Source organism: Salvelinus namaycush, chromosome 17, assembly GCF_016432855.1.
Source record: "Salvelinus namaycush isolate Seneca chromosome 17, SaNama_1.0, whole genome shotgun sequence".
In the NCBI taxonomy this organism is placed as follows: domain Eukaryota; kingdom Metazoa; phylum Chordata; class Actinopteri; order Salmoniformes; family Salmonidae; genus Salvelinus; species Salvelinus namaycush.
Genome location: NC_052323.1, coordinates 20531643 through 20559178, shown reverse-complemented (window position 1 = coordinate 20559178; position 27536 = coordinate 20531643). Strand labels below are relative to the sequence as shown.

The following is a 27536-nucleotide window of genomic DNA, read 5'->3' as shown; positions in this document are numbered from 1 at the left end:
CAGAGCTCCATCTCTCCCCAGTACAACCTGTGTGAACCCTGATCTCTGACCTCTCTCCTACAGGTGGACGTGTACCCAGAGCTCCATCTCTCCCCAGTACAACCTGTGTGAACCCTGACCTCTGACCTCTCTCCTACAGGTGGACATGTACCCAGAGCTCCATCTCTCCCCAGTACAACCTGTGTGAACTCTGACCTCTGACCTCTCTCCTACAGGTGGACGTGTACCCAGAGCTCCATCTCTCCCCAGTACAACCTGTGTGAGCAGATGGTTCAGATTCGAGACGACCACATCCGGTTCATCTCTGAGCTGGCTCGCTACAGTAACAGTGAGGTGGTGACCGGGTCAGGCCTGGACAGTCACAAGTCAGACGAGGAGTACAGGGAACTGTTTGACCTGGCACTCAGAGGGTTACAGCTGCTGTCCAAGTGGAGCACACACGTCATGGAAGTGGTGAGTAGGGGAACGGGGTGTGTGTGTGTGCGTGGTTTATGTTAAAGAAGGGGACGTGTGTAGTCCGTGCTTGGTCCCATATATTTTATTTATTTATTATTTAAATGAATTAAGTCATTATATTTCTACCTGGTTCTGTGATTTTCAGTTTCCTTTGACACCATATTCTCTCTCTCTCTCTCTCTCTCTCTCTCTCTCTCTCTCTCTCTCTCTCTCTCTCTCTCTCTCTCTCTCTCTCTCTCTCTCTCTCTCTCTCTCTCTCTCTCTCTCTCTCTCTCTCTCTCTCTCTCTCTCTCTCTCTCTCTCTCTCTCTCTCTCTCTCTCTCTCTCTCTCTCTCTCTCTCTCTCTTTCAGTACTCGTGGAAGTTGGTCCACCCGACAGATAAGTTCTGTAACAAGGACTGTCCTGGCACAGCGGAGGAGTATGAGAGAGCTACACGTTACAACTACACCTCAGAGGAGAAGTTTGCCCTGGTCGAGGTCATCGCCATGATCAAGGGACTGCAGGTCAGAAACACACACTGTACCTACAGACAGCTAGGTCATGACATCGTTGGGACGCTTACAGAATAGTAACATAGCATCGTTTCACCACCGTGGGTCTTGGTCGAAGTGTGGCTACTTTGGTGTTGATGATGATGATGATGGTATCTGCGTTGTAGGTGTTGATGGGTCGTATGGAGAGCGTATTCAACCAGGCCATAAGGAACACCATCTATGCAGCCCTGCAGGACTTTGCTCAGATGACCCTCAGAGAGCCTCTACGTCAGGCCGTACGCAAGAAGAAGAACGTTCTCATCAGGTACCGTACTGGCTGCACTCATTCTTGTTCAACTGTTAACATATTTCAGGCAAGAGAACCTCTTAAGAGGTACTGTAGCATCTTGTTATCTTGGTGGTCTTGATGAAAAACACCTTGAAAAAAAGGCTAAAGTCCCCTCAAAGGCTCAAGTGTGCGTACGGCACAATTCTCACTGTTTGCTAGAGACAGTAGAACCATGGACCTTCCATCGTTAGCTAGGCTGCTTCCTAAATGGCCCCCTATACCTATGGGCCCTGGTCAAAAGTAGTGCTATGGGCCCTGGTCAAAAGTAGTGCACTATATAGGGAATAGGGTGCCATTTGGGACATACCGATAGTCATTCTCTATAATGCTGATTCTCTGATAACCTTCTGTTTCTCTCTAGTGTCCTGCAGGCGATCCGTAAGACCATCTGTGACTGGGAGGGGGCTCGGGAGCCTCCCAATGACCCCTGTCTCAGGGGGGAGAAGGACCCCAAGGGAGGGTTCGACATCAAGGTGCCCCGCAGAGCTGTGGGACCCTCGAGCACACAGGTACACCAGGGGAGCGAGGGAAGGGTAACAGATGGCTAGGGGAATTAGGAAGAGACTGATGTGACTCGGGGATGGAGGCAGGCTGTAGGGACAGGATCAAGTACAGGGACTTTGACTATTTAGACTTTTCTCTCTCTCTCCCTGCCTCTCCAGCTGTACATGGTCCGTACCATGCTGGAGTCGTTGATAGCCGATAAGAGTGGTTCTAAGAAGACTCTACGCAGCAGTCTGGATGGACCCATAGTACTGGCTATAGAAGACTTCCACAAACACTCCTTCTTCTTCACACACCTGCTCAACTTCAGCGGTATGCACACACACACACACACACACACACACACACACACACACACACACACACACACACACACACACACACACACACACACACACACACACACACACACACACACACACACACACACACACACAAACAGGATAATACTTTCTTAACATTACCACCAATCAATTGATCACCTCCATCCTCACCTTGTTCTTTTTTCTTTCCTTCACCTCCCATCCTGTCATAATATCATGTTATTTATCTCCTGTCATAATATCATGTTATTTATCTCCTGTCATAATATCATGTTATTTATCTCCTGTCATAATATCATGTTATTTATCTCCTGTCATAATATCATGTTATTTATCTCCTGTCATAATATCATGTTATTTATCTCCTGTCATAATATCATGTTATTTATCTCCTGTCATAATATCATGTTATTTATCTCCTGTCATAATATCATGTTATTTATCTCCTGTCATAATATCATGTTATTTATCTCCTGTCATAATATCATGTTATTTATCTCCTGTCATAATATCATGTTATTTATCTCCTGTCATAATATCATGTTATTTATCTCCTGTCATAATATCATGTTATTTATCTCCTGTCATAATATCATGTTATTTATCTCCTGTCATAATATCATGTTATTTATCTCCTGTCATAATATCATGTTATTTATCTCCTGTCATAATATCATGTTATTCCCCTCCTGTCCTGTATTAGTATCATGTTATTCCCCTCCTGTCCTGTATTAGTATCATGTTATTCCCCTCCTGTCCTGTATTAGTATCATGTTATTCCCCTCCCGTCCTGTATTAGTATCATGTTATTCCCCTCCCGTCCTGTATTAATATCATGTTATTCCCCTCCTGTCCTGTATTAATATCATGTTATTCCCCTCCTGTCCTGTATTAGTATCATGTTATTCCCCTCCCGTCCTGTATTAATATCATGTTATTCCCCTCCTGTCCTGTATTAATATCATGTTATTCCCCTCCTGTCCTGTATTAATATCATGTTATTCCCCTCCTGTCCTATATTAGTATCATGTTATTCCCCTCCTGTCCTGTATTAGTATCATGTTATTCCCCTCCCGTCCTGTATTAATATCATGTTATTCCCCTCCCGTCCTGAAGAGGCGCTGCAGCACTGCAGTGACTTTTCTAAGCTGTGGTTCAGAAAGTTCTTCCTCTAATAATAGTATAATAGAGTACCACAGTAAATTGGCTACTTTTCTTTAAATGGACACTTCTGTGAATTTGACACCATAGCTGTTAGCACAGGAGTCCGATAGAGATTACTTGCAGGGATTTGTATGTTTTGCATGATGTCTACTTTGATGCTAATTAGCACTTTTGAATGTGAGAGTAAATAGAGCTGAGTATATTGATAAAAGTCACCTTGACCAAGAGAGTTACATGGTTATCAAAACTTCACGCCAGGGTAAGCCTACACGAAACACAGACCTCCACTGACATCTCCACTGTGGAGCGCTATAATAATATGTTGTAATTTCCCCTCCCATCCTGTAGAAGCGCTGCAGCACTGCTGTGACCTGTCTCAGCTGTGGTTCAGAGAGTTCTTCCTCTAGTAATAATATAATAATATCATTTTATTCCCTTCCTGTCCTCCAGAGGCGCTGCAGCACTGCTGTGACCTGTCTCAGCTGTGGTTCAGAGAGTTCTTCCTGGAGCTGACCATGGGTCGCAGGATCCAGTTCCCCATCGAGATGTCCATGCCCTGGATCCTCACAGACCACATACTGGAGACCAAGGAGCCATCCATGATGGAGTAAGACGCTGTTTAGACCACTGTGTGTGTGTGTGTGTGTGTGTGTGTGTGTGTGTGTGTGTGTGTGTGTGTGTGTGTGTGTGTGTGTGTGTGTGTGTGTGTGTGTGTGTGTGTGTGTGTGTGTGTGTGTGTGTGTGTGTGTGTGTGTGTGTGTGTGTGCAGGTGAGGGAGAGGAAAAGACAAGAGTAGAGGGAGATGGAACGTGACGGACAGATATTGTCTCTGTTGTCATTGTGTCCATGCTGAGTCTGTATGTGTTTGTGCCTGCTGATGCCATCCTGCCTGTTGTTTCTCCCAGGTATGTGTTGTACCCTCTGGACCTCTACAATGACAGTGGCTACTACGCTCTGACCAAGTTCAAGAAACAGTTCCTCTACGATGAGATAGAGGCTGAGGTAAACTAGCACGAAACAAAGAAGTGATTTATCACCGATCCCCACAAGAGTATTGAGTTAGGGATGCTGTTTTTCCTACAGGTGAACCTGTGCTTCGATCAGTTTGTCTACAAGCTGGCTGACCAGATATTTGCCTACTACAAAGCCATGTCTGGAAGGTAAGAGACGGCCTGAGACACCACAGTAAACAGATACAAGACTGAATCATGTTGATGAGGGGAATTAAATCAAGCAGTGAAGGATGTTGTTGTATGTTTTTCTCCACAGTGTCCTCCTGGACAAGCGTTTCAGGGCAGAGTGTAAAAACTATGGTGTGATCATCCCCTACCCCCCCTCCAACCGTTATGAGACCCTGCTCAAACAGAGACACGTACAGGTAGGTCTGTCATACACCACCCTGGTTAGGGTGACCACATGTCCGTGATTATCTGGGACAGTCACGCTTTTTGTCCCGCGTCCCGCATCCAAGAAATAATATCCCACATTTTATTAACAAATTAAAACACCACAAATTTACAATAAAAGGTCGATTTGTCCCGTATTTCAGTCAGACTTCCTATTGATTTGATGAGAATTGACATTCCAGCCTGTCTCTTTTGCAGTCACGTTGCCCTTATGACAAGATATTATATGATAAGGACGTGGTGGGGGTGTTAAACACTTCTCCAATCATTCATGAGATCTGATATTCTTTGCACCGCATCACATTTTTCAAATCCTTTCGGGCTAAATTCCAGCTGAACTTGGAGAGGACAATTTACTACTTACACAAAGCATGTGTCTAACGAAGAGCTAGAAAAGTAAGTAAAGGACTGTATTAGACTGAAAGATTTACTGTATTTACAACAGTGTTTGTTCTTCACTGGTTGCCCTTTTCTTGTGGCAGCAGGTCACAAATCTTGCTGTTGTGATGGCACACTGTGGTATTTCACCCAGTAGATATTGGGTGAAAATCGGGTTTGTTTTCGAATTCTTTGTGAGTCTGTGTAATCTGAGGGAAATATGTGTCTCTAATATGGTCATACATTTGGCAGGAGGTTAGGAAGTGCAGCTCAGTTTCCACCTCTTTTTGTGGGCAGTCTGCCTAGGGCGACCTTTCTCAATAGCAAGGCTATGCTCGCTGAGTCTGTACATAGTCAAAGCTTTCCTTAAGTTTGGGTCAGTCACAGTGGTCAGGTATTCTACCACTGTGTACTCTCTGTTTAGGGCCAAATAGCATTCTAATAGCATGCTCTGTTCTTTTGTTAATTCTTTCCAATGTGTCAAGTAATTATCTTTTTGTTTTCTCATTATTTGGTTGGGTCTAATTGTGTTGCTGTCCTGTGGCTCTGTGGGGTCTGTTTGTGTTTGTGAATAGAGCCCCAGGACCAGCTTGCTTAGGGGACTTCTTCTCCAGGTTAATCTCTCTGTAGGTGATGGCTTTGTTATGGAAGGTTTGGGAACTCTCTCTCTCTCTCTCTCTCTCTCTCTCTCTCTCTCTCTCTCTCTCTCTCTCTGTCTCTCTCTCTCATCCTGTCCTCTCTCTCCAGCTCCTGGGTCGCTCCATCGATCTGAACCGTCTGGTCACCCAGAGGATCTCAGCAGCCATGTACAAGTCTCTGGACCAGGCCATCAGCCGCTTTGAGAGTGAAGACCTCACCTCCATAGTGGTGAGAACACCAGGACATACTGTATACTGTGGTCTCAACCTTCCCACACACCACACAACCAACACTACTTCACACTCCTAGCCCTGGGTCAAATGTACACTCTCAGATAGCATACTGCCAGTCACATATCACACACCAGGCTCACTCTCATTGGTCCTGTCCTGTCCTGTCCTGGCCACAATATTACCTGCTTTAATTCTATCTTTTCATTATCATTATCTCTCTCTCTCTCTCTCTCTGTGTCTCTGTCTCTCTCTCTCTCTGTGTCTCTGTCTCTCTCTCTCTCTCTCTCTCTCTCTCTGTTGTCCTCTCTTCTTCTCTCTCTCTCTCTCTCCTCTCTTCTCTCTCTCTTCTCTCTCTCTCTCTCTGTGTCTCTGTCTCTCTCCTCTCTCTGTCTGTCTCTCTCTCTCTCTCTGTCTCTCTCTCTCTCTCTCTCTCTCTCTCTCTCTCTCTGTGTCTCTCTCTCTCTCTCTCTCTCTCCTCTCTCTCTCTCTCTCTCTCTCTCTCTGTGTCTCGTCTCGTCTCTCTCTCTCTCTCTTCTGTGTCTCTGTCTCTGTTCTCTCTCTCTCTCTCTCTTCTCTCTCTCTGTCTCTGTCTCTGTCTGTCTGTCTGTCTGTCTGTCTGTCTGTCTGTTGTCTGTCTGTCTGTCTGTCTGTTGTCTGTCTGTCTGTCTGTCTGTCTGTCTGTCTGTCTGTCTGTCTGTCTGTCTGTCTGTCTGTCTGTCTGTCTGTCTCTCTGTCTGTCTCTCTGACCAATCCACCCATCAGGAGTTGGAGTGGTTGATGGACATCAACAGACTGACTCATCGTCTGCTCTCGAAGCACATGACCCTGGACAGCTTCGACGCCATGTTCCGCGAGGCCAACCACAATGTGTCTGCTCCCTACGGACGCATCACGCTCCATGTCTTCTGGGAACTCAACTTTGACTTCCTCCCCAACTACTGCTACAACGGCTCTACCAACCGGTCAGTGGTAGGGGGAAGGGGGCGTTGTTGGTAGTCTTACGGTTCTTGGGCAGCTGATTGCCGGTCTACCAAAACATCTCTCAGGTTCAGCGGTTGGTTAACTATATTCCATTTAGTCATTACCTAAGTGGACTCCTGCTCATGACCCCTGAACTCTATCTCATTCCCTGTGTCATCAGCTTCGTTCGGACTGCCATCCCCTTTACCCAGGAGCCTCAGCGAGACAAGCCGGCCAACGTGCAGCCGTACTACCTGTATGGGTCTAAGGTATGTACTGTGTACTGTCTGCTATTTGGATTCAACTATAGAAATGAGAAAGATATGTTGAGAGCATGTTTCTGATGTAGTTTTCCTCCCTCTCTCCCTCTCTCCCTCCCCCAGCCTCTGAACATTGCCTACTCACACATCTATAGCTCCTACAGGAACTTCGTAGGCCCGCCCCACTTCAAGACCATCTGCCGTCTCCTTGGTTACCAGGGCATCGCCGTGGTGATGGAGGAACTGCTCAAGATAGTCAAGAGCCTGGTATTATGGGCTATTTGTCTCTCATTATTGTTTGAATGTACTCCTACATAGCAGCCTCTGTTAATCCTCCCCCTCTGATACTTCCTCCCCCTCTCCCTCTGATACTTCCTCTCCCTCTGATACTTCCTCCCCCTCTCCCTCTGATACTTCCTCTCCCTCTGATACTCCTCCCCCTCTCCCTCTGATACTTCTCTCCCTCTGTATCTCCCCTCCCCCTCGATATCTCCCCCTCTCCCTCGATTCTTCCTCCCCCTCTGATACTCCCCCCCCTCCCTCTGATACTTCCTCTCCCTCTGATACTTCCTCCCCTCTCCCTCTGATACTCCTCTCCCTCTGATACTTCCTCCCCCCCCCTCTGATACTTCCTCCCCTTCCCCCTCTCCCTCTGATACTTCCTCTCCCTCTGATACTTCCTCCCCCTCCCCCTCTGATACTTCTCCCCTCCTCCCCCTCTCCTCTGCTACTTCCTCTCCCTCTGATACTTCCCCCCTCCCTTGATACTTCCTCTCCCTCTGATACTCCCCCCTCCCTCTGATACTTCCTCTCCCTCTGATTACTTCTTCTCCTCTGATACTTCCTCTCCCTCTGATACTTCTCCCCCTTCCCTCCCTCTGATACTTCCTCCCTCCTCCCCTCTCCCTCTGATACTTCCTCTCCCTCTGATACTTCCCCCCCTCCTCTGATACTTCCTCTCCCTCTGATACTCCCCCCCTCCCTCTGATACTTCCTCTCCTATACTTCTTCTCACTCGATACTCCTCTCCCTCTGATACCTTCCCCCCCCTCCCTCTGATACTTCCTCTCTCTGATTCTTCCTCTCACTCTGATTACTTCCTCTCACTCGATACTTCCTCTCCCTCTGATACTTCTTCTCCCTCTGATACTTCTTCTCCCTCTGATACTTCCTCTCCCTCTGATACTTCCTCTCACTCTGATACTTCCTCTCCCTCTGATGCTTCCTCTCCCTCTCCCTCTGATACTTCCTTCCCCTCTCCCTCTGATACTTCCTTCCTCTGATACTTCCTCTCCTCTGATTCTTCCTCTCATCTGATACTTCTCACTCGATTACTTCCTCTCCCTCTGATATTCTTTCCCTCTGATACTTCCTCCCCTCGCCCTCTGATACTTCCTCTCCCTCTGATACTTTCCCTCCACTCGATACTTCTCCTTCACTCTGATTCTTCCTCTCCCTCTGATACTTCTTCTCCCTCTGATACTTCCTCCCCCTCTCCCTCTGATACTTCCTCTCCCTCTGATACTTCCCCCCCTCCCTCTGATACTTCCTCTCCCTCTGATTCTTCTCTCATCTGATACTTCCTCTCACTCTGATACTGCCTCTCCCTCTGATACTTCTTCTCCCTCTCTAACTTCCTCTCCCCTGATACTTCCTCTCACTCTATTCTTCCCTCTGATACTTCCTCTCCCTCTCCCTCTGATACTTCCTTCCCCTCTCCCTCTGATACTTCCTCTCCTCTGATACTTCCTCTCCCTCTGATTCTTCCTCTACTCTGATACTTCCTCTCCTCTGATACTTCTCTCCCTTGATACTTCTTCTCCCTCTGATACTTCCTCCCCTCTCCTCTGATTCTTCCTCTCACTCTGATCTTACTCTCCTCCTGATTCTCCTCTCACTCTGATACTTCCTCTCCCTCTGATTCTTCCTCTCACTCTGATACTTCCTTCACTCTGATACTCTCTCCCTCGATTTCCTCTCTGATACTTCCTCTCACTCTGATATTCCTCTCCTCTGATATTCCTCTCACTATGATTCTTCCTCTCACTCTGATACTTCCTCTCCCTCTGATACTTCTTTCCCTCTGATACTTCTTCTCCCTCTGATACTTCCTCTCCCTCTGATACTTCCTCTCCCTCTGATACTTCCTTCCTCTGATACTTCCCTCTCTGTACTTCTCCTCTGATACTTCCTCTCCCTCTGATACTTCCTCTCCCTCTCCCTTCAATTCCTCCCCTCTCCCTCTGATACTTCCTCCCCCGCTCCCTCTGTACTTCCTCCCCTCTGATACTCCCTCTCCTCTGAATTCTTCCCTCTGATACTTCCTCTCCCTCTGATTCTTCTCTCCTCTGATACTTCCTCTCCCTCTGATACCTCCTCTCCCTCTGATACTTCCTCCTCACTCTGATACTTCCTCTCCTCTGATATTCCTTCCCTCTGATACTTCCCCCCCCTCACTCTGATACTTCCTCTCCCTCTGATTCTTCCTCTCACTCTGATTTTCCTCTCCTCTGATACTTCTTCTCCCTCTGATAACTTCCTCTCCTCTGATACTTCCTCTCACTCTGATACTTCCTCTCCCTCTGATGCTTCCTCTCCCTCTCCCTCTGATACTTCCTTCCCCTCTCCCTCTGATACTTCCTCTCCCTCTGATACTTCCTCTCCCTCTGATTCTTCCTCTCACTCTGATACTTCCTCTCACTCTGATACTTCCTCTCCCTCTGATACTTCTTCTCCCTCTGATACTTCCTCCCCCTCTCCCTCTGATACTTCCTCTCCCTCTGATACTTCCTCTCCCTCTGATACTTCCTCTCCCTTGATACTTCTCTCCCTTGATTCTTCCTCTCACTCGATACTTCCTCTCACTCTGATACTTCCTCTCCCTCTGATACTTCTTCTCCCTCTGATACTTCCTCCCCCTCTCCCTCTGATTCTTCCTCTCACTCTGATTCTTCCTCTCCCTCTGATTCTTCCTCTCACTCTGATACTTCCTCTCCCTCTGATTCTTCCTCTCACTCTGATACTTCCTCTCACTCTGATACTTCCTCTCCCTCTGATTCTTCCTCTCCCTCTGATACTTCCTCTCACTCTGATACTTCCTCTCCCTCTGATCTTCTTCACTCGATCTTCTCTCCTTGATACTTCCTCTCCCTCTGATACTTCTTCTCCCTCTGATACTTCTTCCCCTCTGATACTTACTCCCTCTGATACTTCCTCTCCCTCGATACTTCCCTCCCTCTGACCCTACTTCCTCTCACTCTGATACTTCCTCCCTCTGATACTTCCTCTCCCTTCCCTCTGATACTTCCTCCCCCTCTCCTCTGATACTTCCCCCCTCCCTCTGATAATTCCTCCCCCTCTGATACTTCCTCTCCCTCTGATACTTCCTCTCCCTCTGATACTTCCTCTCCCTCTGATTCTTCCTCTCCCTCTGATACTTCCTCTCCCTCTGATACCTCCTCTCCCTCTGATACTTCCTCTCACTCTGATACTTCCTCTCCCTCTGATACTTCCTCTCCCTCTGATACTTCCCCCCCCTCCCTCTGATACTTCCTCTCCCTCTGATTCTTCCTCTCACTGATACTTCCTCTCACTCTGATACTTCCTCTCCCTCTGATACTTCTTCTCTCTGATACTTCTTCTCCCTCCTACTCCTCCCTCTGATACTTCCTCTCACTCTGATACTTCTCTCCTCTGATTCTTCCTCTCCCTCTCCCTCTGATACTTCCTCCCCTCTCCCTCTGATACTTCCTCTCCCTCTGATACTCTCTCACTCTGATCTCTCTCATCTGATACTTCCTCTCACTCTGATATTCCTCTCCCTGATACTTCCTCTCCCTCTGATTCTTCCTCTCACTCTGATACTTCCTCTCACTCTGTAATTCCTCTCCTCTGATACTTCTTCTCCCTCTGATACTTCCTCCCCCTCTACTCGATACTTCCTCTCCCTCTGATACTTCCTCTCACTCTGATATCCCTCTCACTCTGATTCTTCCTCTCCCTGATACTTCTTCTTCCTCTGATAACTTCCTCCCCTCTCCCTCTGATACTTCCTCTCCCTCGATACTTCCCCCCCCCTCCTCTGATACTTCCTCTCCCTCTGATTTTCCTCTCACTCTGATACTCCTCTCCACTCTGATACTTCCTCTCCCTCTGATACTTCTTCTCCTTTGATACTTCTTCTCCCGATACTTCCTCTCCCTCTGATACTTCCTCTCACTCTGATACTTCCTCCCTCTGATATTCCTCTCCTCTCCCTCTGATACTTCCTTCCCCTCTCCCTCTGATACTTCCTCTCCCTCTGATACTTCCTCTCCCTCTGATTCTTCCTCTCACTCTGATACTTCCTCTCACTCTGATACTTCCTCTCCCTCTGATACTTCTTCTCCCTCTGATACTTCCTCCCCCTCTCCCTCTGATTCTTCCTCTCACTCTGATTCTTCCTCTCCCTCTGATTCTTCCTCTCACTCTGATACTTCTCTCCTCTGTTCTCTCTCCACCCTGTACTTCCTCTCACTCTGATACTTCCTCTCCCTCTGATTCTCTCTCCCTCTGATACTTCCTCTCACTCTGATACTTCCCTCCCTCTGATACTTCCTCCTCACTCTGATCTTCCTTCCACTCTGATACTTCCTCTCCCTCTGATACTTCTTCTCCCTCTGATACTTCTTCTCCCTCTGATACTTCTTCTCCCTCTGATACTTCCTCTCCCTCTGATACTTCCTCTCCCTCTGATACTTCCTCTCCCTCTGATACTTCCTCTCCCTCTGATACTTCCTCTCACTCTGATACTTCTTCCCTCTGATACTCCTCTCCCTCTCCCTCTGATACTTCCTCCCCCTCGCCCCTCTGATACTTCCTCTCGCTCCCCTCTGATACTTCTCCCTTGATACTCCTCTCCTGATACTTCCTCTCCCCTGATACTTCCTCTCCCTCGATTTTCTCTCCCTCTGATACTTCCTCTCCTCTGATTACTCCTCTCCTCTGATACTTCCTCTTCACCTTGATACTCCTCCCTCTGATACTTCCTCTCCCTCTGATACGTCCTCTCCCTCTGATACTTCATCTCCCTCTGATACTTCCTCTCCTTCTGATTCTTCCTCTCCCTCTGATACTTCCTCTCACTCTGATACTTCCTCTCCCTCTGATACTTCCTCTCCCTCTGATTCTTCCTCTCCCTCTGATTCTTCCTCTCCCTCTGATACTTCCTCTCCTCGATATTCCTCTCCCTCTGATACTTCCTCCACTCTGATACTTTCTCCCTTGATACTCCTCTCCCTCTCCCTCTGATACTTCCGCCCCCTCTCCCTCTGATACTTCCTCCCCCTCTCCCTCTGATACTTGCTCCCCCTCTGATACTGCCTCTCCCTCTGATACTTCCTCTCCCTCTGATACTTCCTCTCCCTCTGATACTTCCTCTCACTCTGATACTTCCTCTCACTCTGATTCTTCCTCTCACTCTGATTCTTCCTCTCACTCGGGTCTAAGGTATGCCTCCCGGGTGGCTCAGTGGTCTAGGGCACTGCATCGCAGTGCTAGCTGCGCCACCAGAGTCTCTGGGTTCGCGCCCAGGCTGGGCTGGGTTCGCGCCCAGGCTCTGTCGCAGCCGGCCGCAACCGGGAGGTCCGTGGGGCGACGCACAATTGGCATAGCGTCGTCCGGGTTAGGGAGGGTTTGGCCGATAGGGATATCCTTGTCTCAGTATGTAAAAATGTAATAAAATGTATGCACTCTACTGTAAGTCGCTCTGGATAAGAGCGTCTGCTAAATGACTAAAATGTAATGTAAATGTAATACTTTCTCCCTCTGATACTACTCTCCCTCTGATACTTCTCTCACTGATACTTCCTCTCCTCTGATACTTCCTCCCCTCCCCCTCTGATACTCCTCTCCCTCTCGATACTCCCTACTCCCTCTGATACTTCTCCCCTCTCGATACTTCCTCTCCCTCTGATACCTCCTCTCCCTCTGTACTTCCTCTCCTCTGATACTTCCTCTCCCTTGATACTTCCTCTCACTTGATACTTCCTCTCCCTATGATAACTTCCTCTCCCTCTCCCTCTGATACTCCTTCCCCTTCTCTGATACTTCCTCTCCTCTGATCTTCCTCTCCTCGATATTCCTCCACTCTGATACTTCTCTCACTCTGATACTTCCTCTCCCTCTGATACTTCTTCTCCCTCTGATACTTCCTCCCCTCTCCTCTGTCGATCTTCTTCACTCTGATTCTTCCTGCTCCCTTCGATCTTCCTCTCACTCGATACTCCTCTCCTCTGATTCTCCTCTCACTTGATACTTCCTCTCACTCTGATACTTCCTCTCCCTCTGATTCTTCCTCTCACTACTGATACTTCCTTCACTCTACTATCCTCTCACTCTGATACTCCTTCCCTGATCTTTCTCCCTCTGATACTTCTCTCCCTTCTGATACTTCTTCTCCCTCTGATACTTCTCTCCCTCGATACTTCTTCTCCCTCTGATACTCCTCTCCTCTGATACTTCCCTCCCTCTGATACTTCCTCTCCCTTGATATTCTTCTCCCTTGATACTCTCTCCTCTGATACTTCCTCTCCTCTGATACTTCCTCTCCCTCTGATACTCTCCCCCTCTCCCTCTTGATACTTCCTCCCCCGCTCCCTCTGATACTCCTCCCCCTCTGATAATTCCTCTCCCTCTGATACTTCCTCTCCCTCTGATACTTCCTCTCCCTCTGATTCTTCTTCCCTCTGAACTTCTCTCCTCTGATACTCTCCTCTCCTCTGATACTTCCTTTTTCCTCCTCTGATACTTCCTCTCCCTCTGATACTCCTCTCCCTCTGATACGTCCTCTCCTCTGATACTTCCCCCTCTGATAATTCTCTCCTCTGATTCTCCTCCTCCTCTGATACTTCCTCTCCTATGATACTTCCTCTCCCTCTCTACTTCCTCTCGATTCTCTCCTCTCCCTCTGATTCTTCCTCTTCCCTTCTGATACTTCCTCTCCTCTCTGATACTCCTCTCCCTCTGATACTCCTCTCACTCTGATACTTCCTTCCCTCTGATACTTCCTCTCCCTCTCCCTCTGATACTTCCGCCCCCTCTCCTCTGATACTTCCTCCCCCTTCCCTCTGATACTGTCCTCCTCTGATACTGCCTCTTCCCTCTGATATCATCCTCTCCTCTGATACTTCCTCTCCTCTGATACTCCCTCTCACTCTGATACTTCCTCTCACTCTGATTCTTCCTCTCCCTCTGATTCTTCCTCTCACTCGGGTCTAAGGTATGCCTCCCGGGTGGCGCAGTGGTCTAGGGCACTGCATCGCAGTGCTAGCTGCGCCACCAGAGTCTCTGGGTTCGCGCCCAGGCTGGGCTGGGTTCGCGCCCAGGCTCTGTCGCAGCGGCCGCAACCGGGAGGTCCGTGGGGCGACGCACAATTGGCATAGCTCGTCAGGGTTAGGGAGGGTTTGGCCGATAGGATATCCTGTCTCAGTATGTAAAAAGTGTAATAAATGTATTGCACTTACTGTAAGGTCGCTCTGGATACAGAGCGTCTGCCTAAATGCTAAAATGTAATGTAAATGTAATACTTCTTTCCCTCTGATATTCTTCTCTCTGATACTCCTCTCAATCTGATACTCCTCTCCCTCTGATACTTCCTCCCCCTCCCCTATGATACTTCCTCTCCCTCTGATACTTCCTCTCCTCTTGATACTTCCTCTCTCTGATACTTCCTCTCCCTCTGATACCTCCTCTCCCTCTGATACTTCCTCTCCCTCTGATACTTCCTCTCGCTCTGATACTTCCTCTCCCTCTCCCTCTGATACTTCCTTTCCCTCTGATACTTCCTCTCCTTCTCCCTCTGATACTTCCTCTCCCTCTGATACTTCCTCTCCCTCTGATACTTCCTCTCCCTCTGATACTTCCTCTCACTCTGATTCTTCCTCTCCCTCTGATTCTTCCTCTCACTCTGATACTTCCTCTCACTCTGATACTTCCTCTCCCTCTGATACTTCTTCTCCCTCTGATACTTCCTCTCCCTCTGATACTTCCTCTCCCTCTGATACTTCCTCTCACTCTGATACTTCCTCTCCCTCTGATACTTCCTCTAGCTGCGCCACCAGAGTCTCTGGGTTCGCGCCCAGGCTGGGCTGGGTTCGCGCCCAGGCTCTGTCGCAGCCGGCCGCGACCGGGAGGTCCGTGGGGCGACGCACAATTGGCATAGCGTCGTCCGGGTTAGGGAGGGTTTGGCCGATAGGGATATCCTTGTCTCAGTGTGTAAAAATGTAATAAAATGTATGCACTCTACTGTAAGTCGCTCTGGATAAGAGCGTCTGCTAAATGACTAAAATGTAATGTAAATGTAATACTTCTTCTCCCTCTGATACTTCCTCTCCCTCTGATACTTCCTCTCCCTCTGATACTTCCTCTCCCTCTGATACTTCCTCTCCCTCTCCCTCTGATACTTCCTCTCCCTCTGATACTTCCTCTCCCTCTGATACTTCCTCTCCCTCTGATACTTCCTCTCCCTCTGATACTTCCTCCCCCTCTTATACTTCCTCTCCCTCTGATACTTCCTCTCCCTCTGATACTTCCTCTCGCTCTGATACTTCCCCTCCCTCTGATACTTCCTCTCCCTCTGATACTTCCTCTCGCTCTGATACTTCCTCTCCCTCTGATACTTCCTCTCCCTCTCCCTCTGATACTTCCTCTCCCTCTGATACTTCCTCCCCCTCTGATACTTCCTCTCCCGCTGATACTTCCTCTCCCTCTGATACTTCCTCTCCCTCTGATACTTCCTCTCCCTCTCCCTCTGATACTTCCTCTCCCTCTGATACTTCCTCTCCCACTGATACTTCCTCTCCCTCTGATACTTCCTCTCCCTCTGATACTTCCTCTCGCTCTGATACTTCCTCTCGCTCTGATACTTCCTCTCCCTCTGATACTTCTTCTCCCTCTGATACTTCCTCTCCCTCTGATACTTCCTCTCCCTCCGATACTGCCTCTCCCTCTGATACTTCCTCTCCCTCTGATACTTCCTCTCCCTCTCCCTCTGATACTTCCTCCCCCTCTCCCTCTGATACTTCCTCCCCCTCTGATACTTCCTCTCCCTCTGATACTTCCTCTCCCTCTGATACTTCCTCTCCCTCTGATACTTCCTCTCCCTCTGATACTTCCTCTCGCTCTGATACTTCCTCTCCCTCTGATACTTCCTCTCCCTCTGATACTTCCTCTCCCTCTGATACTTCCTCTCGCTCTGATACTTCCTCTCGCTCTGATACTTCCTCTCGCTCTGATACTTCCTCTCCCTCTGATACTTCTTCTCCATCTGATACTTCCTCTCCCTCTGATACTTCCTCTCCCTCTGATACTTCCTCTCCCTCTGATACTTCCTCTCCCTCTGATACTTCCTCTCCCTCTGATACTTCCTCTCCCTCTCCCTCTGATACTTCCTCCCCCTCTCCCTCTGATACTTCCTCCCCCTCTCCCTCTGATACTTCCTCTCCCTCTGATACTTCCTCCCCCTCTTATACTTCCTCTCGCTCTGATACTTCCTCTCGCTCTGATACTTCCTCTCCCTCTGATACTTCCTCTCCCTCTCCCTCTGATACTTCCTCCCCCTCTCCCTCTGATACTTCCTCCCCCTCTGATACTTCCTCTCCCTCTGATACTTCCTCTCCCTCTGATACTTCCTCCCCCTCTGATACCCCCTCTCCCTCTGATACTTCCTCTCGCTCTGATACTTCCTCTCCCTCTGATACTTCCTCCCCCTCTCCCTCTGATACTTCCTCCCCCTCTGATACTTCCTCTCCCTCTGATACTTCCTCTCGCTCTGATACTTCCTCTCGCTCTGATACTTCCTCTCCCTCTGATACATCCTCTCCCTCTGATACTTCCTCTCCCTCCGATACTTCCTCTCCCTCTGATACTTCCTTCCCCTCTCCCTCTGATACATCCGCCCCCTCTCCCTCTGATACTTCCTCTTTCTCTGATACTTCCTCTCCCTCTGATAATTCCTCCCCCTCTTCTCTTCCCTACCTAGTTGCAGGGCACTATCCTGCAGTATGTGAAGACTCTGATCGAGGTCATGCCCAAGATCTGTCGTCTGCCGCGCCACGAGTACGGATCCCCAGGTCGGTTCATTGTAGAGGAGAGGTAGTTCAGTGAATCCACAGCAAATGTCTAGGCTTTAGCTCAGAGGGCTAACATAGGCATGACTCGTACAGACAACCGAGGTTCAAAATCCGGTCAGTCACAGACAATAACACTTCCTCTTGTTGTCCCATCATATTATAGTCCACTGACAGATCAGATGAGATATGCTTGATTAGCATGTTTCTCTATGAGCAGGGATTATAGGCTAGGTAGATTAGTGGTGTTCTGTACCGTAACAGGCTGTACTTCTTGTATGCCTGATCTCTGTCAGCTCTTCCTGATCCTCCTAGAGCTAGAGCTCCTGGTTCAGCTGCTGCACAAGACATACAAACAGACAAGCAGAGTTTAGTGACGGAACAGACATCGTCATAATCACCATGACATAGTTGATAATCCTACCATACCTGGATGTTCAGAGATCCCATCATGAGACTGCTGTGTGTTTATCAGTCAAGGACAGTCCTTTTCATAGTATTTAACTCCATGGGATCGGATCTGGATCTGTTATTTTAACATTGAACTATTTTAACTTTGTAGATGTAACTTTTAACTGTGTTCTGGCCGTAATAGCCATGTCATCCACCCCTCAGAGCCTCTAGGTTTCTTCCTAGGTTCCTGCCTTCTAGGGAGTTTTTCCTAGCCACTGTGCTTCTGCATCTGCATTGCTTGCTGTTTGGGGTTTTAGGCTGGGTTTCTGTAACAGTGCTGATGTAAAAAGGGCTTTATAAAATACATTTGATTGTCCTTCCCTGCCAGGTATCCTGGAGTTCTTCCACCACCAGCTGAAGGACATTATAGAGTACGCTGAACTGAAGACAGATGTCTTCCAGAGTCTCAGAGAGGTGGGGAACGCCATCCTCTTCTGTCTGCTCATCGAACAAGCTCTGGTGAGTCCCTGTTCTTCTCCTTATTCACCTCTATCCCTTCCTCTCCTCTGTTCTGTCCTCCCCTCCTTCCCCTTCCTCTCCTCTGTTCTGTCCTCCCCTCCTTCCCCTTCCTCTCCTCTGTTCTGTCCTCCCCTCCTTCCCCTTCCTCTCCTCTGTTCTGTCCTCCCCTCCTTCCCCTTCCTCTCCTCTGTTCTGTCCTCCCCTCCTTCCCCTTCCTCTCCTCTGTTCTGTCCTCCCCTCCTTCCCCATCCTCTCCTGCTTCACCTGTATCCCTATTTTCTCTTTCTCCTTTCATCTTCCCCTCTCCTCTCCCCTCTCTCTCCTCTCCCCTCTTTCTCCTCTCCCCCTATCCTACTCTCATCACCTCTCTCCCCTCTCTCTCTCCCCTCTATCTCTCCCCTCTCCCTCTCCCTCTCCTCTCCCCCTATCCTACTCTCATCACAGCTCTCCTCCCCTCTCTCTCCTCTCCCCCTATCCTACTCTCATCACCTCTCTCCCCTCTCTCTCCTCTCCCCCTATCCTACTCTCCATCATCTCTCTCCCCTCTCTCTCCTCTCCCCCTATCCTACTCTCATCACCTCTCTCCCCTCTCTCTCCTCTCCCCCTATTCTACTCTCCATCACCTCTCTCTCCTCTCCCCCTATCCTACTCTCCATCATCTCTCTCCCCTCTCTCTCCTCTCCCCCTATCCTACTCTCCATCACCTCTCTCCCCTCCCCCTATTCTACTCTCCATCATCTCTCTCCCCTCTCTCTCCTCTCCCCCTATCCTACTCTCCATCACCTCTCTCCCCTCCCCCTATTCTACTCTCCATCATCTCTCTCCCCTCTCTCTCCTCTCCCCCTATCCTACTCTCATCACCTCTCTCCCCTCTCTCTCCTCTCCCCCTATCCTACTCTACATCATCTCTCTCCCCTCTCTCTCCTCTCCCCCTATCCTACTCTCATCACCTCTCTCCTCTCCCCTCTCTCTCCTCTCCCCCTATTATACTCTCCATCACCTCTCTCCTCTCCCCTCTCTCTCCTCTCCCCCTATCCTACTCTCATCACCTCTCTCCTCTCTCTCCTCTCCCCCTATCCTACTCTCATCACCTCTCTCCTCTCCCCCTATCCTACTCTCCATCACCTCTCTCCTCTCCCCCTATCCTACTCTCATCACCTCTCTCCTCTCTCCTCTCTCTCCTCTCCCCTATCCTACTCTCCATCACCTTTCTCCTCTACCCTCTCTCTCCTCTCCCCCTATTCTACTCTCCATCATCTCTCTCCTCTCCCCTCTCTCTCCTCTCCCCCATCCTACTCTCCATCATCTCTCTCCTTTCCCCCTATCCTACTCTCATCACCTCTCTCCCCTCTCTCTCCTCTCCCCCTATTCTACTCTCCATCACCTCTCTCCTCTCCCCTCTCTTTTCCTCTCTTCTATTCCTCCCATTCCCACCTTCTCTTCTCTAATTATTTCTCTCTCTCAGGGTCACCTTTGCATGCTCAGAAATATGGAGTGTTACTTGTCAAGCGATTTCTCCTCCTTTGGTTTTCTGTCTGTTTGAATATATCTGTTTCTATCTCAGTCTCAATAAAGTTTCACCCTCCAGAAATGTTAATATTGACTGTATCTGAATTGCAACTCTATTCTTTATTTCACGCTGGCAAACTACCACAGGTGGTAAGAATCTAGCTGTTGTCTTTGGTAACAAACACACACCCTGACTGATCTCTCTCTCTCTCTCTCCATCTCTCTCTCTCCCTCTCCCTCTCCCTCTCCCTCTCCCTCTCTCCCTCTCTCTCTCTCTCTCTCTCTCTCTCTCTCTCTCTCTCTCTCTCTCTCTCTCTCTCTCTCTCTCTCTCTCTCTCTCTCTCTCTCTCTCTCTCTCTCTCTCTGCTGGTTTGGGCTGCCACACACCCTGACTGATCTCTCCATCTCTCTCTCTCTCTGTTAGTTTGGGCTGCCGTGTTTCTCTGTTTTTCTATTCAACATCTTACTCTGACACTCAAAGTTTAACCTCCGGAGGGCCATGAAAGCCAAGAATTGAGATTAAAAAAATGTTTTAAGAAAGTAAAGAACATCCAATAATACAATCATTATTCTATAATTGGAAATACCATAATTGGAAATAAATGGCTAATAGAAAGTGACTATCTTAAAGTATCTTTTCATGTCCTTGGCTCCCGTATGTGTTTCTGGGTGGCTTTCTGTTATGCATGTGCTCAACTTCTGCCTCTATACTCTCTGTCTACACTGGCTTCTCTCTCAATGCCTGTCACTCTTTACACCCTCATGCCCTCTGGTCTGTCTCATTCTCTGACTGCCTTGTGTGTGTATATATAGTGTATATCGTGTGTGTTTGTACTGGCTGATCATAGCATGCAGATCATTCTGTCTTCCATAGTGTTTTAGTGGAGCTTTCCTGATCTGGATCTCTTGTTGTTTTCTGATTATCTTTGTTCTATTGGTTCTAACACCACCAGTTTAACCATGTGTTTAGTTCCATATTCCAGCCATTCCTATTTGTTAACCAGACCTGAGTGACAGTAGCCTGTAGTGTGACTGAGGGGGGAGGTGACCAGAGGTCAGACCTATGACACATCAGACCAGTGTGATGTACTGTACTACACATCCTCCTGTACTTAGTGGCACAGCCTCCTGTACTTAGTGGCACATCCTCCTGTACTTAGTGGCACAGCCTCCTGTACTTAGTGGCACAGCCTCCTGTACTTAGTGGCACAGCCTCCTGTACTTAGTGGCACAGCCTCCTGTATTTAGTGGCACAGCCTCCTGTACTTAGTGGCACAGCCTCCTGTACTTAGTGGCATAGCCTCCTGTACTTAGTGGCACAGCCTCCTGTACTTAGTGACACAGCCTCTGGCACGTCCTCCTGTACTTAGTGGCACGTCCTCCTGTACTTAGTGGCACAGCCTCCTGTACTTAGTGGCACAGCCTCCTGTACTTAGTGGCACAGCCTCCTGTACTTAGTGGCACAGCCTCCTGTACTTAGTGGCACAGCCTCTGGCACGTCCTCATGTACTTAGTGGCACGTCCTCCTGTACTTAGTGCATGAGTCATACACCTGCATAGGGTTATCTCCTCTTAACTGTACTACTCACTCACTTATACACACATTCTCACAGCTTATGTACCTCTGACTCCACTCTTTACTAATGAGTATAACACCTCCCTCCCATCACCACTAACTACCCCATGTAGTGTAGATGTGTCCAGGAGAGATGTTGGCTGTTGTTCAATATCACCTCTGGCTCCCTCTGTCTGTGTGTGTGTGTGTTAACCACAGTCCCAGGAGGAGGTGTGTGACCTGCTTCATGCAGCCCCCTTCCAGAACATCCTCCCCAGGGTCTACATCAAAGGTATGTGATACAGGTCCAGGTGTGTGGATCCTGATTGAGATCAAGGTGGATGGGGGGGATAAGGCAGTCAATATTATGCATATCTGACTGATGTGATTGGTGTAGTAACGTTTGTTTGTGTGTGTGTGTCTGTGTGTAGAGGGGGAGCGTCTGGAAGTCAGGATGAAGAGGCTGGAGGCTAAGTATGCTCCTCTCCATCTGGTGCCCCTCATTGAGAGGCTGGGGACCCCTCAGGTGAGCTCTACCTGCTTGTCATCAAAGTTTAAATACCTCATCACCTTGCTCTCTGTACTGAACCACAGCCGTTAGACAGTTTCGGCAGAAATTTAGAAATTTGTAAGGGCAGCCATATTGGCACCAAAGTTCCAAAACAATTAAACTTTCCCTATTTTATCTGCTCGACCTTACTCCCTGTTCTCCTTCCTTCCTTCATTCCTTCCTTCCTCTCCTAATGTTTCCTTTCCTCCTCATTTTCAGCAAATAGCTATAGCCCGTGAGGGGGATCTGTTGACCAAAGAGCGTCTTTGCTGTGGCCTGTCCATGTTCGAGGTGATCCTTACAAGGATCCGTAGTTTCCTGCAGGACGCCGTGTGGCGAGGCCCGCCCCCCACCAACGGCGTGATGCACGTGGACGAGTGTATGGAGTTCCACCGCCTCTGGAGCGCCATGCAGTTTGTTTACTGCATACCCGTCGGCACTCACGAGTTCACCGCAGAGTGAGTTACTGTAGGGGGCATGGCAGCGTACACTCACACACACAGTAAGGAGTGAGTTACTGTAGGTGGCATGGCAGCGTACACTCACACACACAGTAAGGAGTGAGTTACTGTAGGGGGCATGGCAGCGTACACTCACACACACAGTAAGGAGTGAGTTACTGTACGGGGCATGGCAGCGTACACTCACACACACAGTAAGGAGTGAGTTACTGTAGGGGGCATGGCAGCGTACACTCACACACACAGTAAGGAGTGAGTTACTGTAGGGGGCATGGCAGTGTACACTCACACACACAGTAAGGAGTGAGTTACTGTATGGGGCATGGCAGCGTACACTCACACACACAGTAAGGAGTGAGTTACTGTAGGGGGCATGGCAGCGTACACTCACACACACAGTAAGGAGTGAGTTACTGTATGGGGCATGGCAGCGTACACTCACACACACAGTAAGGAGTGAGTTACTGTAGAGGGCATGGCAGCGTACACTCACACACACAGTAAGGAGTGAGTTACTGTATGGGGCATGGCAGCGTACACTCACACACACAGTAAGGAGTGAGTTACTGTATGGGGCATGGCAGCGTACACTCACACACACAGTAAGGAGTGAGTTACTGTACGGGGCATGGCAGCGTACACTCAAACACACAGTAAGGAGTGAGTTACTGTAGGGGGCATGGCAGCGTACACTCACACACACAGTAAGGAGTGAGTTACTGTATGGGGCATGGCAGCGTACACTCACACACACAGTAAGGAGTGAGTTACTGTAGGGGGCATGGCAGCGTACACTCACACACACAGTAAGGAGTGAGTTACTGTAGGGGGCATGGCAGCGTACACTCACACACACAGTAAGGAGTGAGTTACTGTAGGGGGCATGGCAGCGTACACTCACACACACAGTAAGGAGTGAGTTACTGTACGGGGCATGGCAGCGTACACTCACACACACAGTAAGGAGTGAGTTACTGTAGAGGGCATGGCAGCGTACACTCACACACACAGTAAGGAGTGAGTTACTGTAGGGGGCATGGCAGCGTACACTCACACACACAGTAAGGAGTGAGTTACTGTAGGGGGCATGGCAGCGTACACTCACACACACAGTAAGGAGTGAGTTACTGTAGGGGGCATGGCAGCGTACACTCACACACACAGTAAGGAGTGAGTTACTGTAGGGGGCATGGCAGCGTACACTCACACACACAGTAAGGAGTGAGTTACTGTATGGGGCATGGCAGCGTACACTCACACACACAGTAAGGAGTGAGTTACTGTAGAGGGCATGGCAGCGTACACTCACACACACAGTAAGGAGTGAGTTACTGTATGGGGCATGGCAGCGTACACTCACACACACAGTAAGGAGTGAGTTACTGTACGGGGCATGGCAGCGTAAACTCACACACACAGTAAGGAGTGAGTTACTGTACGGGGCATGGCAGCGTACACTCACACACACAGTAAGGAGTGAGTTACTGTAGGGGGCATGGCAGCGTACACTCACACACACAGTAAGGAGTGAGTTACTGTAGGGGGCATGGCAGCGTACACTCACACACACAGTAAGGAGTGAGTTACTGTAGTGGGCATGGCAGCGTACACTCACACACACAGTAAGGAGTGAGTTACTGTAGAGGGCATGGCAGCGTACACTCACACACACAGTAAGGAGTGAGTTACTGTAGGTGGCATGGCAGCGTACACTCACACACACAGTAAGGAGTGAGTTACTGTAGGGGGCATGGCAGCGTACACTCACACACACAGTAAGGAGTGAGTTACTGTAGTGGGCATGGCAGCGTACACTCACACACACAGTAAGGAGTGAGTTACTGTAGGGGGCATGGCAGCGTACACTCACACACACAGTAAGGAGTGAGTTACTGTAGAGGGCATGGCAGCGTACACTCACACACACAGTAAGGAGTGAGTTACTGTAGGGGGCATGGCAGCGTACACTCACACACACAGTAAGGAGTGAGTTACTGTAGGGGGCATGGCAGCGTACACTCACACACACAGTAAGGAGTGAGTTACTGTACGGGGCATGGCAGCGTACACTCACACACACAGTAAGGAGTGAGTTACTGTAGGGGGCATGGCAGCGTACACTCACACACACAGTAAGGAGTGAGTTACTGTACGGGGCATGGCAGCGTACACTCACACACACAGTAAGGAGTGAGTTACTGTAGGGGGCATGGCAGCGTACACTCACACACACAGTAAGGAGTGAGTTACTGTACGGGGCATGGCAGCGTACACTCACACACACAGTAAGGAGTGAGTTACTGTATGGGGCATGGCAGCGTACACTCACACAGTAAGGTGTGAGTTACTCACACAGTAGTTCCTGTGCGTATCCTCTGCAGGCAGTGTTTTGGTGACGGGCTGAACTGGGCAGGCTGTTCCATCATCGTGCTGTTGGGTCAGCAGCGCCGCTTCGACCTGTTTGACTTCTGCTACCACCTGCTCAAGGTGCAGAGGCAGGACGGCAAGGATGAGATCATCAAGAACGTGGTGGGTACACACTGACGCTACGCACACATCTACTTTGTTTTAACCAGCATGCTAACACAGAAGATGACACAATAGATTAAGAGATATGTCAACTGCTGGCTATTTTATTTATTTTTTATATGAGAAGAGGAAGCTCACCATCTTTATGGTGGCAAGTCCTTTGCTACTACAATCCTGGTCTGTGGTTTTAATCTATCTATCTATCTATCTATCTATCTATCTATCTATCTGTCTATCTGTCTATCTGTCTATCTGTCTATCTGTCTATCTGTCTATCTGTCTATCTGTCTATCTATCTATCTATCTATCTATCTATCTATCTATCTATCTATCTATCTATCTATCTATCTATCTATCTGTCTGTCTATCTGTCTGTCTGTCTGTCTGTCTGTCTGTCTGTCTGTCTGTCTGTCTGTCTGTCTGTCTGTCTGTCTGTCTGTCTGTCTGTCTGTCTGTCTGTCTATCTATCTATCTATCTATCTATCTATTTACAGCCGCTGAAGAAGATGGCTGATCGCATCAGGAAGTACCAGATCCTGAACAATGAGATCTTTGCCATCCTCAACAAGTACATGAAGGCTGTGGAGACGGATAGTTCCACCGTGGAGCATGTCCGCTGCTTCCAGCCACCTATACACCAGTCCCTGGCCACAACATGCTGAGAGGAACTCACACATGCTACAAACACACGCTACACACATAAGCCACACATGTCCGACAAACTACACATACACACACGCACCAATCCAAATCATCCCCACACAGTCTGCCTCTCTTTGGCCTTGTACTCAGACTCTCAGAGCCTTAGGATTCCAGAGCTCTGTCTGACTGTACACCTTTTGGCACCAAATATTCCATACCAATGACATTCCATTTTGCATTCTAGAATGCAACTGTCTTGGAACTTTTCGTGTCAACATGGCGCCCATTAAAAAGTGTAAATCTCAAACTGAGTTTTCTGAAGTCTGAATATTTTAGGCCCATAACCACAGTCTAGTTTTAGAGGTATGGGTGTTTTCAGATGTTCGTTTTTCTGTTCTCAACCCATGTGACTCTCACACCCAGACTCAGCATCCCTTCTCCTGTCACTGGAGCTATATGTCACATGGATGGGCTCAGTAATACACAACTGCCAATCCTGAGTGGTTACAGATCTGCAGTAACGCCCTGCTTCCCCTCTAGTCACAATCAACAGTCTATCAGATACCTCTGAGAAACCATTTAGTGAGCATCAACAATCAACCTACATAAAAGATGATAGATATGCTGGAATAATCTCCAAAACCTCAGCGCATACAAATAATCTGATTCTGAAATGACCTATAACCTGAGATTATTATTTCGTAGATGACGTACGAAAGCAAACCTAACGATCATTTTATTGAATTGCTTAATGAAGTCCACAAAGGTGCTAAGTATTAGATGATACTTAATTACACCAAAGTCATCAGTGGCATTTCCCCCCATAACATCCATCATATGATCATCACACAAGTCAAGCTGTCCATTCATTCATCCCAGATACTAACGTGTGTGTCCCAAATGGCACCCTATTCCCTATATAGTGCACTACTTTTGACCAGCTCCTATAAGGAATAGGGTGCCATTTGGATGCAGCCCACATCTCCCTGGACATACCCATGCTTAGTAAACCAGTGTCATAGGAGTAGTTAGCCACACCTCACCTCTTCTCCCCTCACACAACCCTACTGTTTCAAATAGCATAACAAGGACACTTGACTGCTTTTCTTAGTTGCTTTATTTATTTTTCACTTATTTGGGGGGTTTTAGCCTCTGAGTATAATTTTGATTCAGTTCCATTCTCCGTTGTAAATGTCACTGTTGAACTAAAAAGACAAGTGTTGAGTGTTGTTATTGTTTTTAATTCATTATTGATAATTACATTTTTCATCCTTGGTATAACTTGCCTCTTCTACTGACGAGAATCCTCACCTACTTTTTGATTTCTCTCTGTCTTGTCAGTTTATTGAACATTTTTATATTCTGTATGTGCGCTTAATACAGTGGTATTGTTTACCATTTTTGAAATGATTGACAAATCTTCATCTGCGTGTGTGTTTTATTTTTATTTTTTTTCGGAGTAAAAAAAACGTTAGAAATAATTATTGGTTGTCAAAGAACAAAAGAGACCTGGATGACTTTACTGTATTAGATAGATTTGTTCAGAGAGTGAATGGAAGATGTTGGTAGGATCACACAACCAATCCAACTCCTGTACAGTTCATTCCCTCTATAGAAGAAGAATTAAAGGAATCAAGAAGTTGCATTTTCACTGTTTAGGTACGAATTACACACAAGAGATGGAGAGAGGGCGATTTTCTAAATATATTAAATATTCCATATTATTTATTTTTTTTTTCGAGATCGAGAGGGTAATTTCCTAAATATATTCCATATTCCATATTGTTTAAAAAAAAATTCTTTACCAGTGTCATCAAAGTCTTTTGACCCTGTTTTTTATTCTTATGAAGGAAAGTTAATCATTACACCCATGAAGGAGCGACCACATTTTCAGTTTGAATAAAAAAACAAAATGAAGTTTAGTTTCCTGTAATTGTTACAATTGTCCTTTTTATTATCTTAATCCACACAACTACACCTTCATGTTCATTGAATGGGTGAATCTATTGATAAGTAAAAGTTATCAGTGCATCATTTTCCAACATGTTAGCATGACAAGAAGAGCGATATATTGTAAAGGGTACGTTTGTGACAGGCTTTTGTTCATGATATTGTTGTACAAGTGA

The 27536-nt window shown here is 47.9% G+C and overlaps 1 protein-coding gene across 1 annotated transcript in view; it reads left to right on the top strand.

Moving 5' to 3' along the window:
* Nucleotides 1-27473, top strand: part of LOC120062414 (cytoplasmic FMR1-interacting protein 2-like) — a 64329-nt gene extending 36856 nt beyond the window's left edge. The window contains exons 11-30 of the mRNA XM_039012379.1: nucleotides 216-453; nucleotides 808-960; nucleotides 1116-1255; nucleotides 1641-1788; nucleotides 1942-2095; nucleotides 3721-3877; nucleotides 4176-4272; nucleotides 4354-4430; nucleotides 4540-4648; nucleotides 5802-5921; nucleotides 6689-6888; nucleotides 7068-7155; nucleotides 7270-7413; nucleotides 17165-17255; nucleotides 18034-18164; nucleotides 21448-21520; nucleotides 21660-21754; nucleotides 21998-22236; nucleotides 24621-24768; nucleotides 25263-27473. Coding sequence (XP_038868307.1) covers nucleotides 216-453; nucleotides 808-960; nucleotides 1116-1255; nucleotides 1641-1788; nucleotides 1942-2095; nucleotides 3721-3877; nucleotides 4176-4272; nucleotides 4354-4430; nucleotides 4540-4648; nucleotides 5802-5921; nucleotides 6689-6888; nucleotides 7068-7155; nucleotides 7270-7413; nucleotides 17165-17255; nucleotides 18034-18164; nucleotides 21448-21520; nucleotides 21660-21754; nucleotides 21998-22236; nucleotides 24621-24768; nucleotides 25263-25430 — 2770 coding nt within the window. The 3' untranslated portion in view covers nucleotides 25431-27473. The remainder of the gene's footprint in view (nucleotides 1-215; nucleotides 454-807; nucleotides 961-1115; nucleotides 1256-1640; nucleotides 1789-1941; nucleotides 2096-3720; nucleotides 3878-4175; nucleotides 4273-4353; nucleotides 4431-4539; nucleotides 4649-5801; nucleotides 5922-6688; nucleotides 6889-7067; nucleotides 7156-7269; nucleotides 7414-17164; nucleotides 17256-18033; nucleotides 18165-21447; nucleotides 21521-21659; nucleotides 21755-21997; nucleotides 22237-24620; nucleotides 24769-25262) is intronic.
* The last annotated feature ends 63 nt before the right edge of the window (nucleotides 27474-27536 follow it).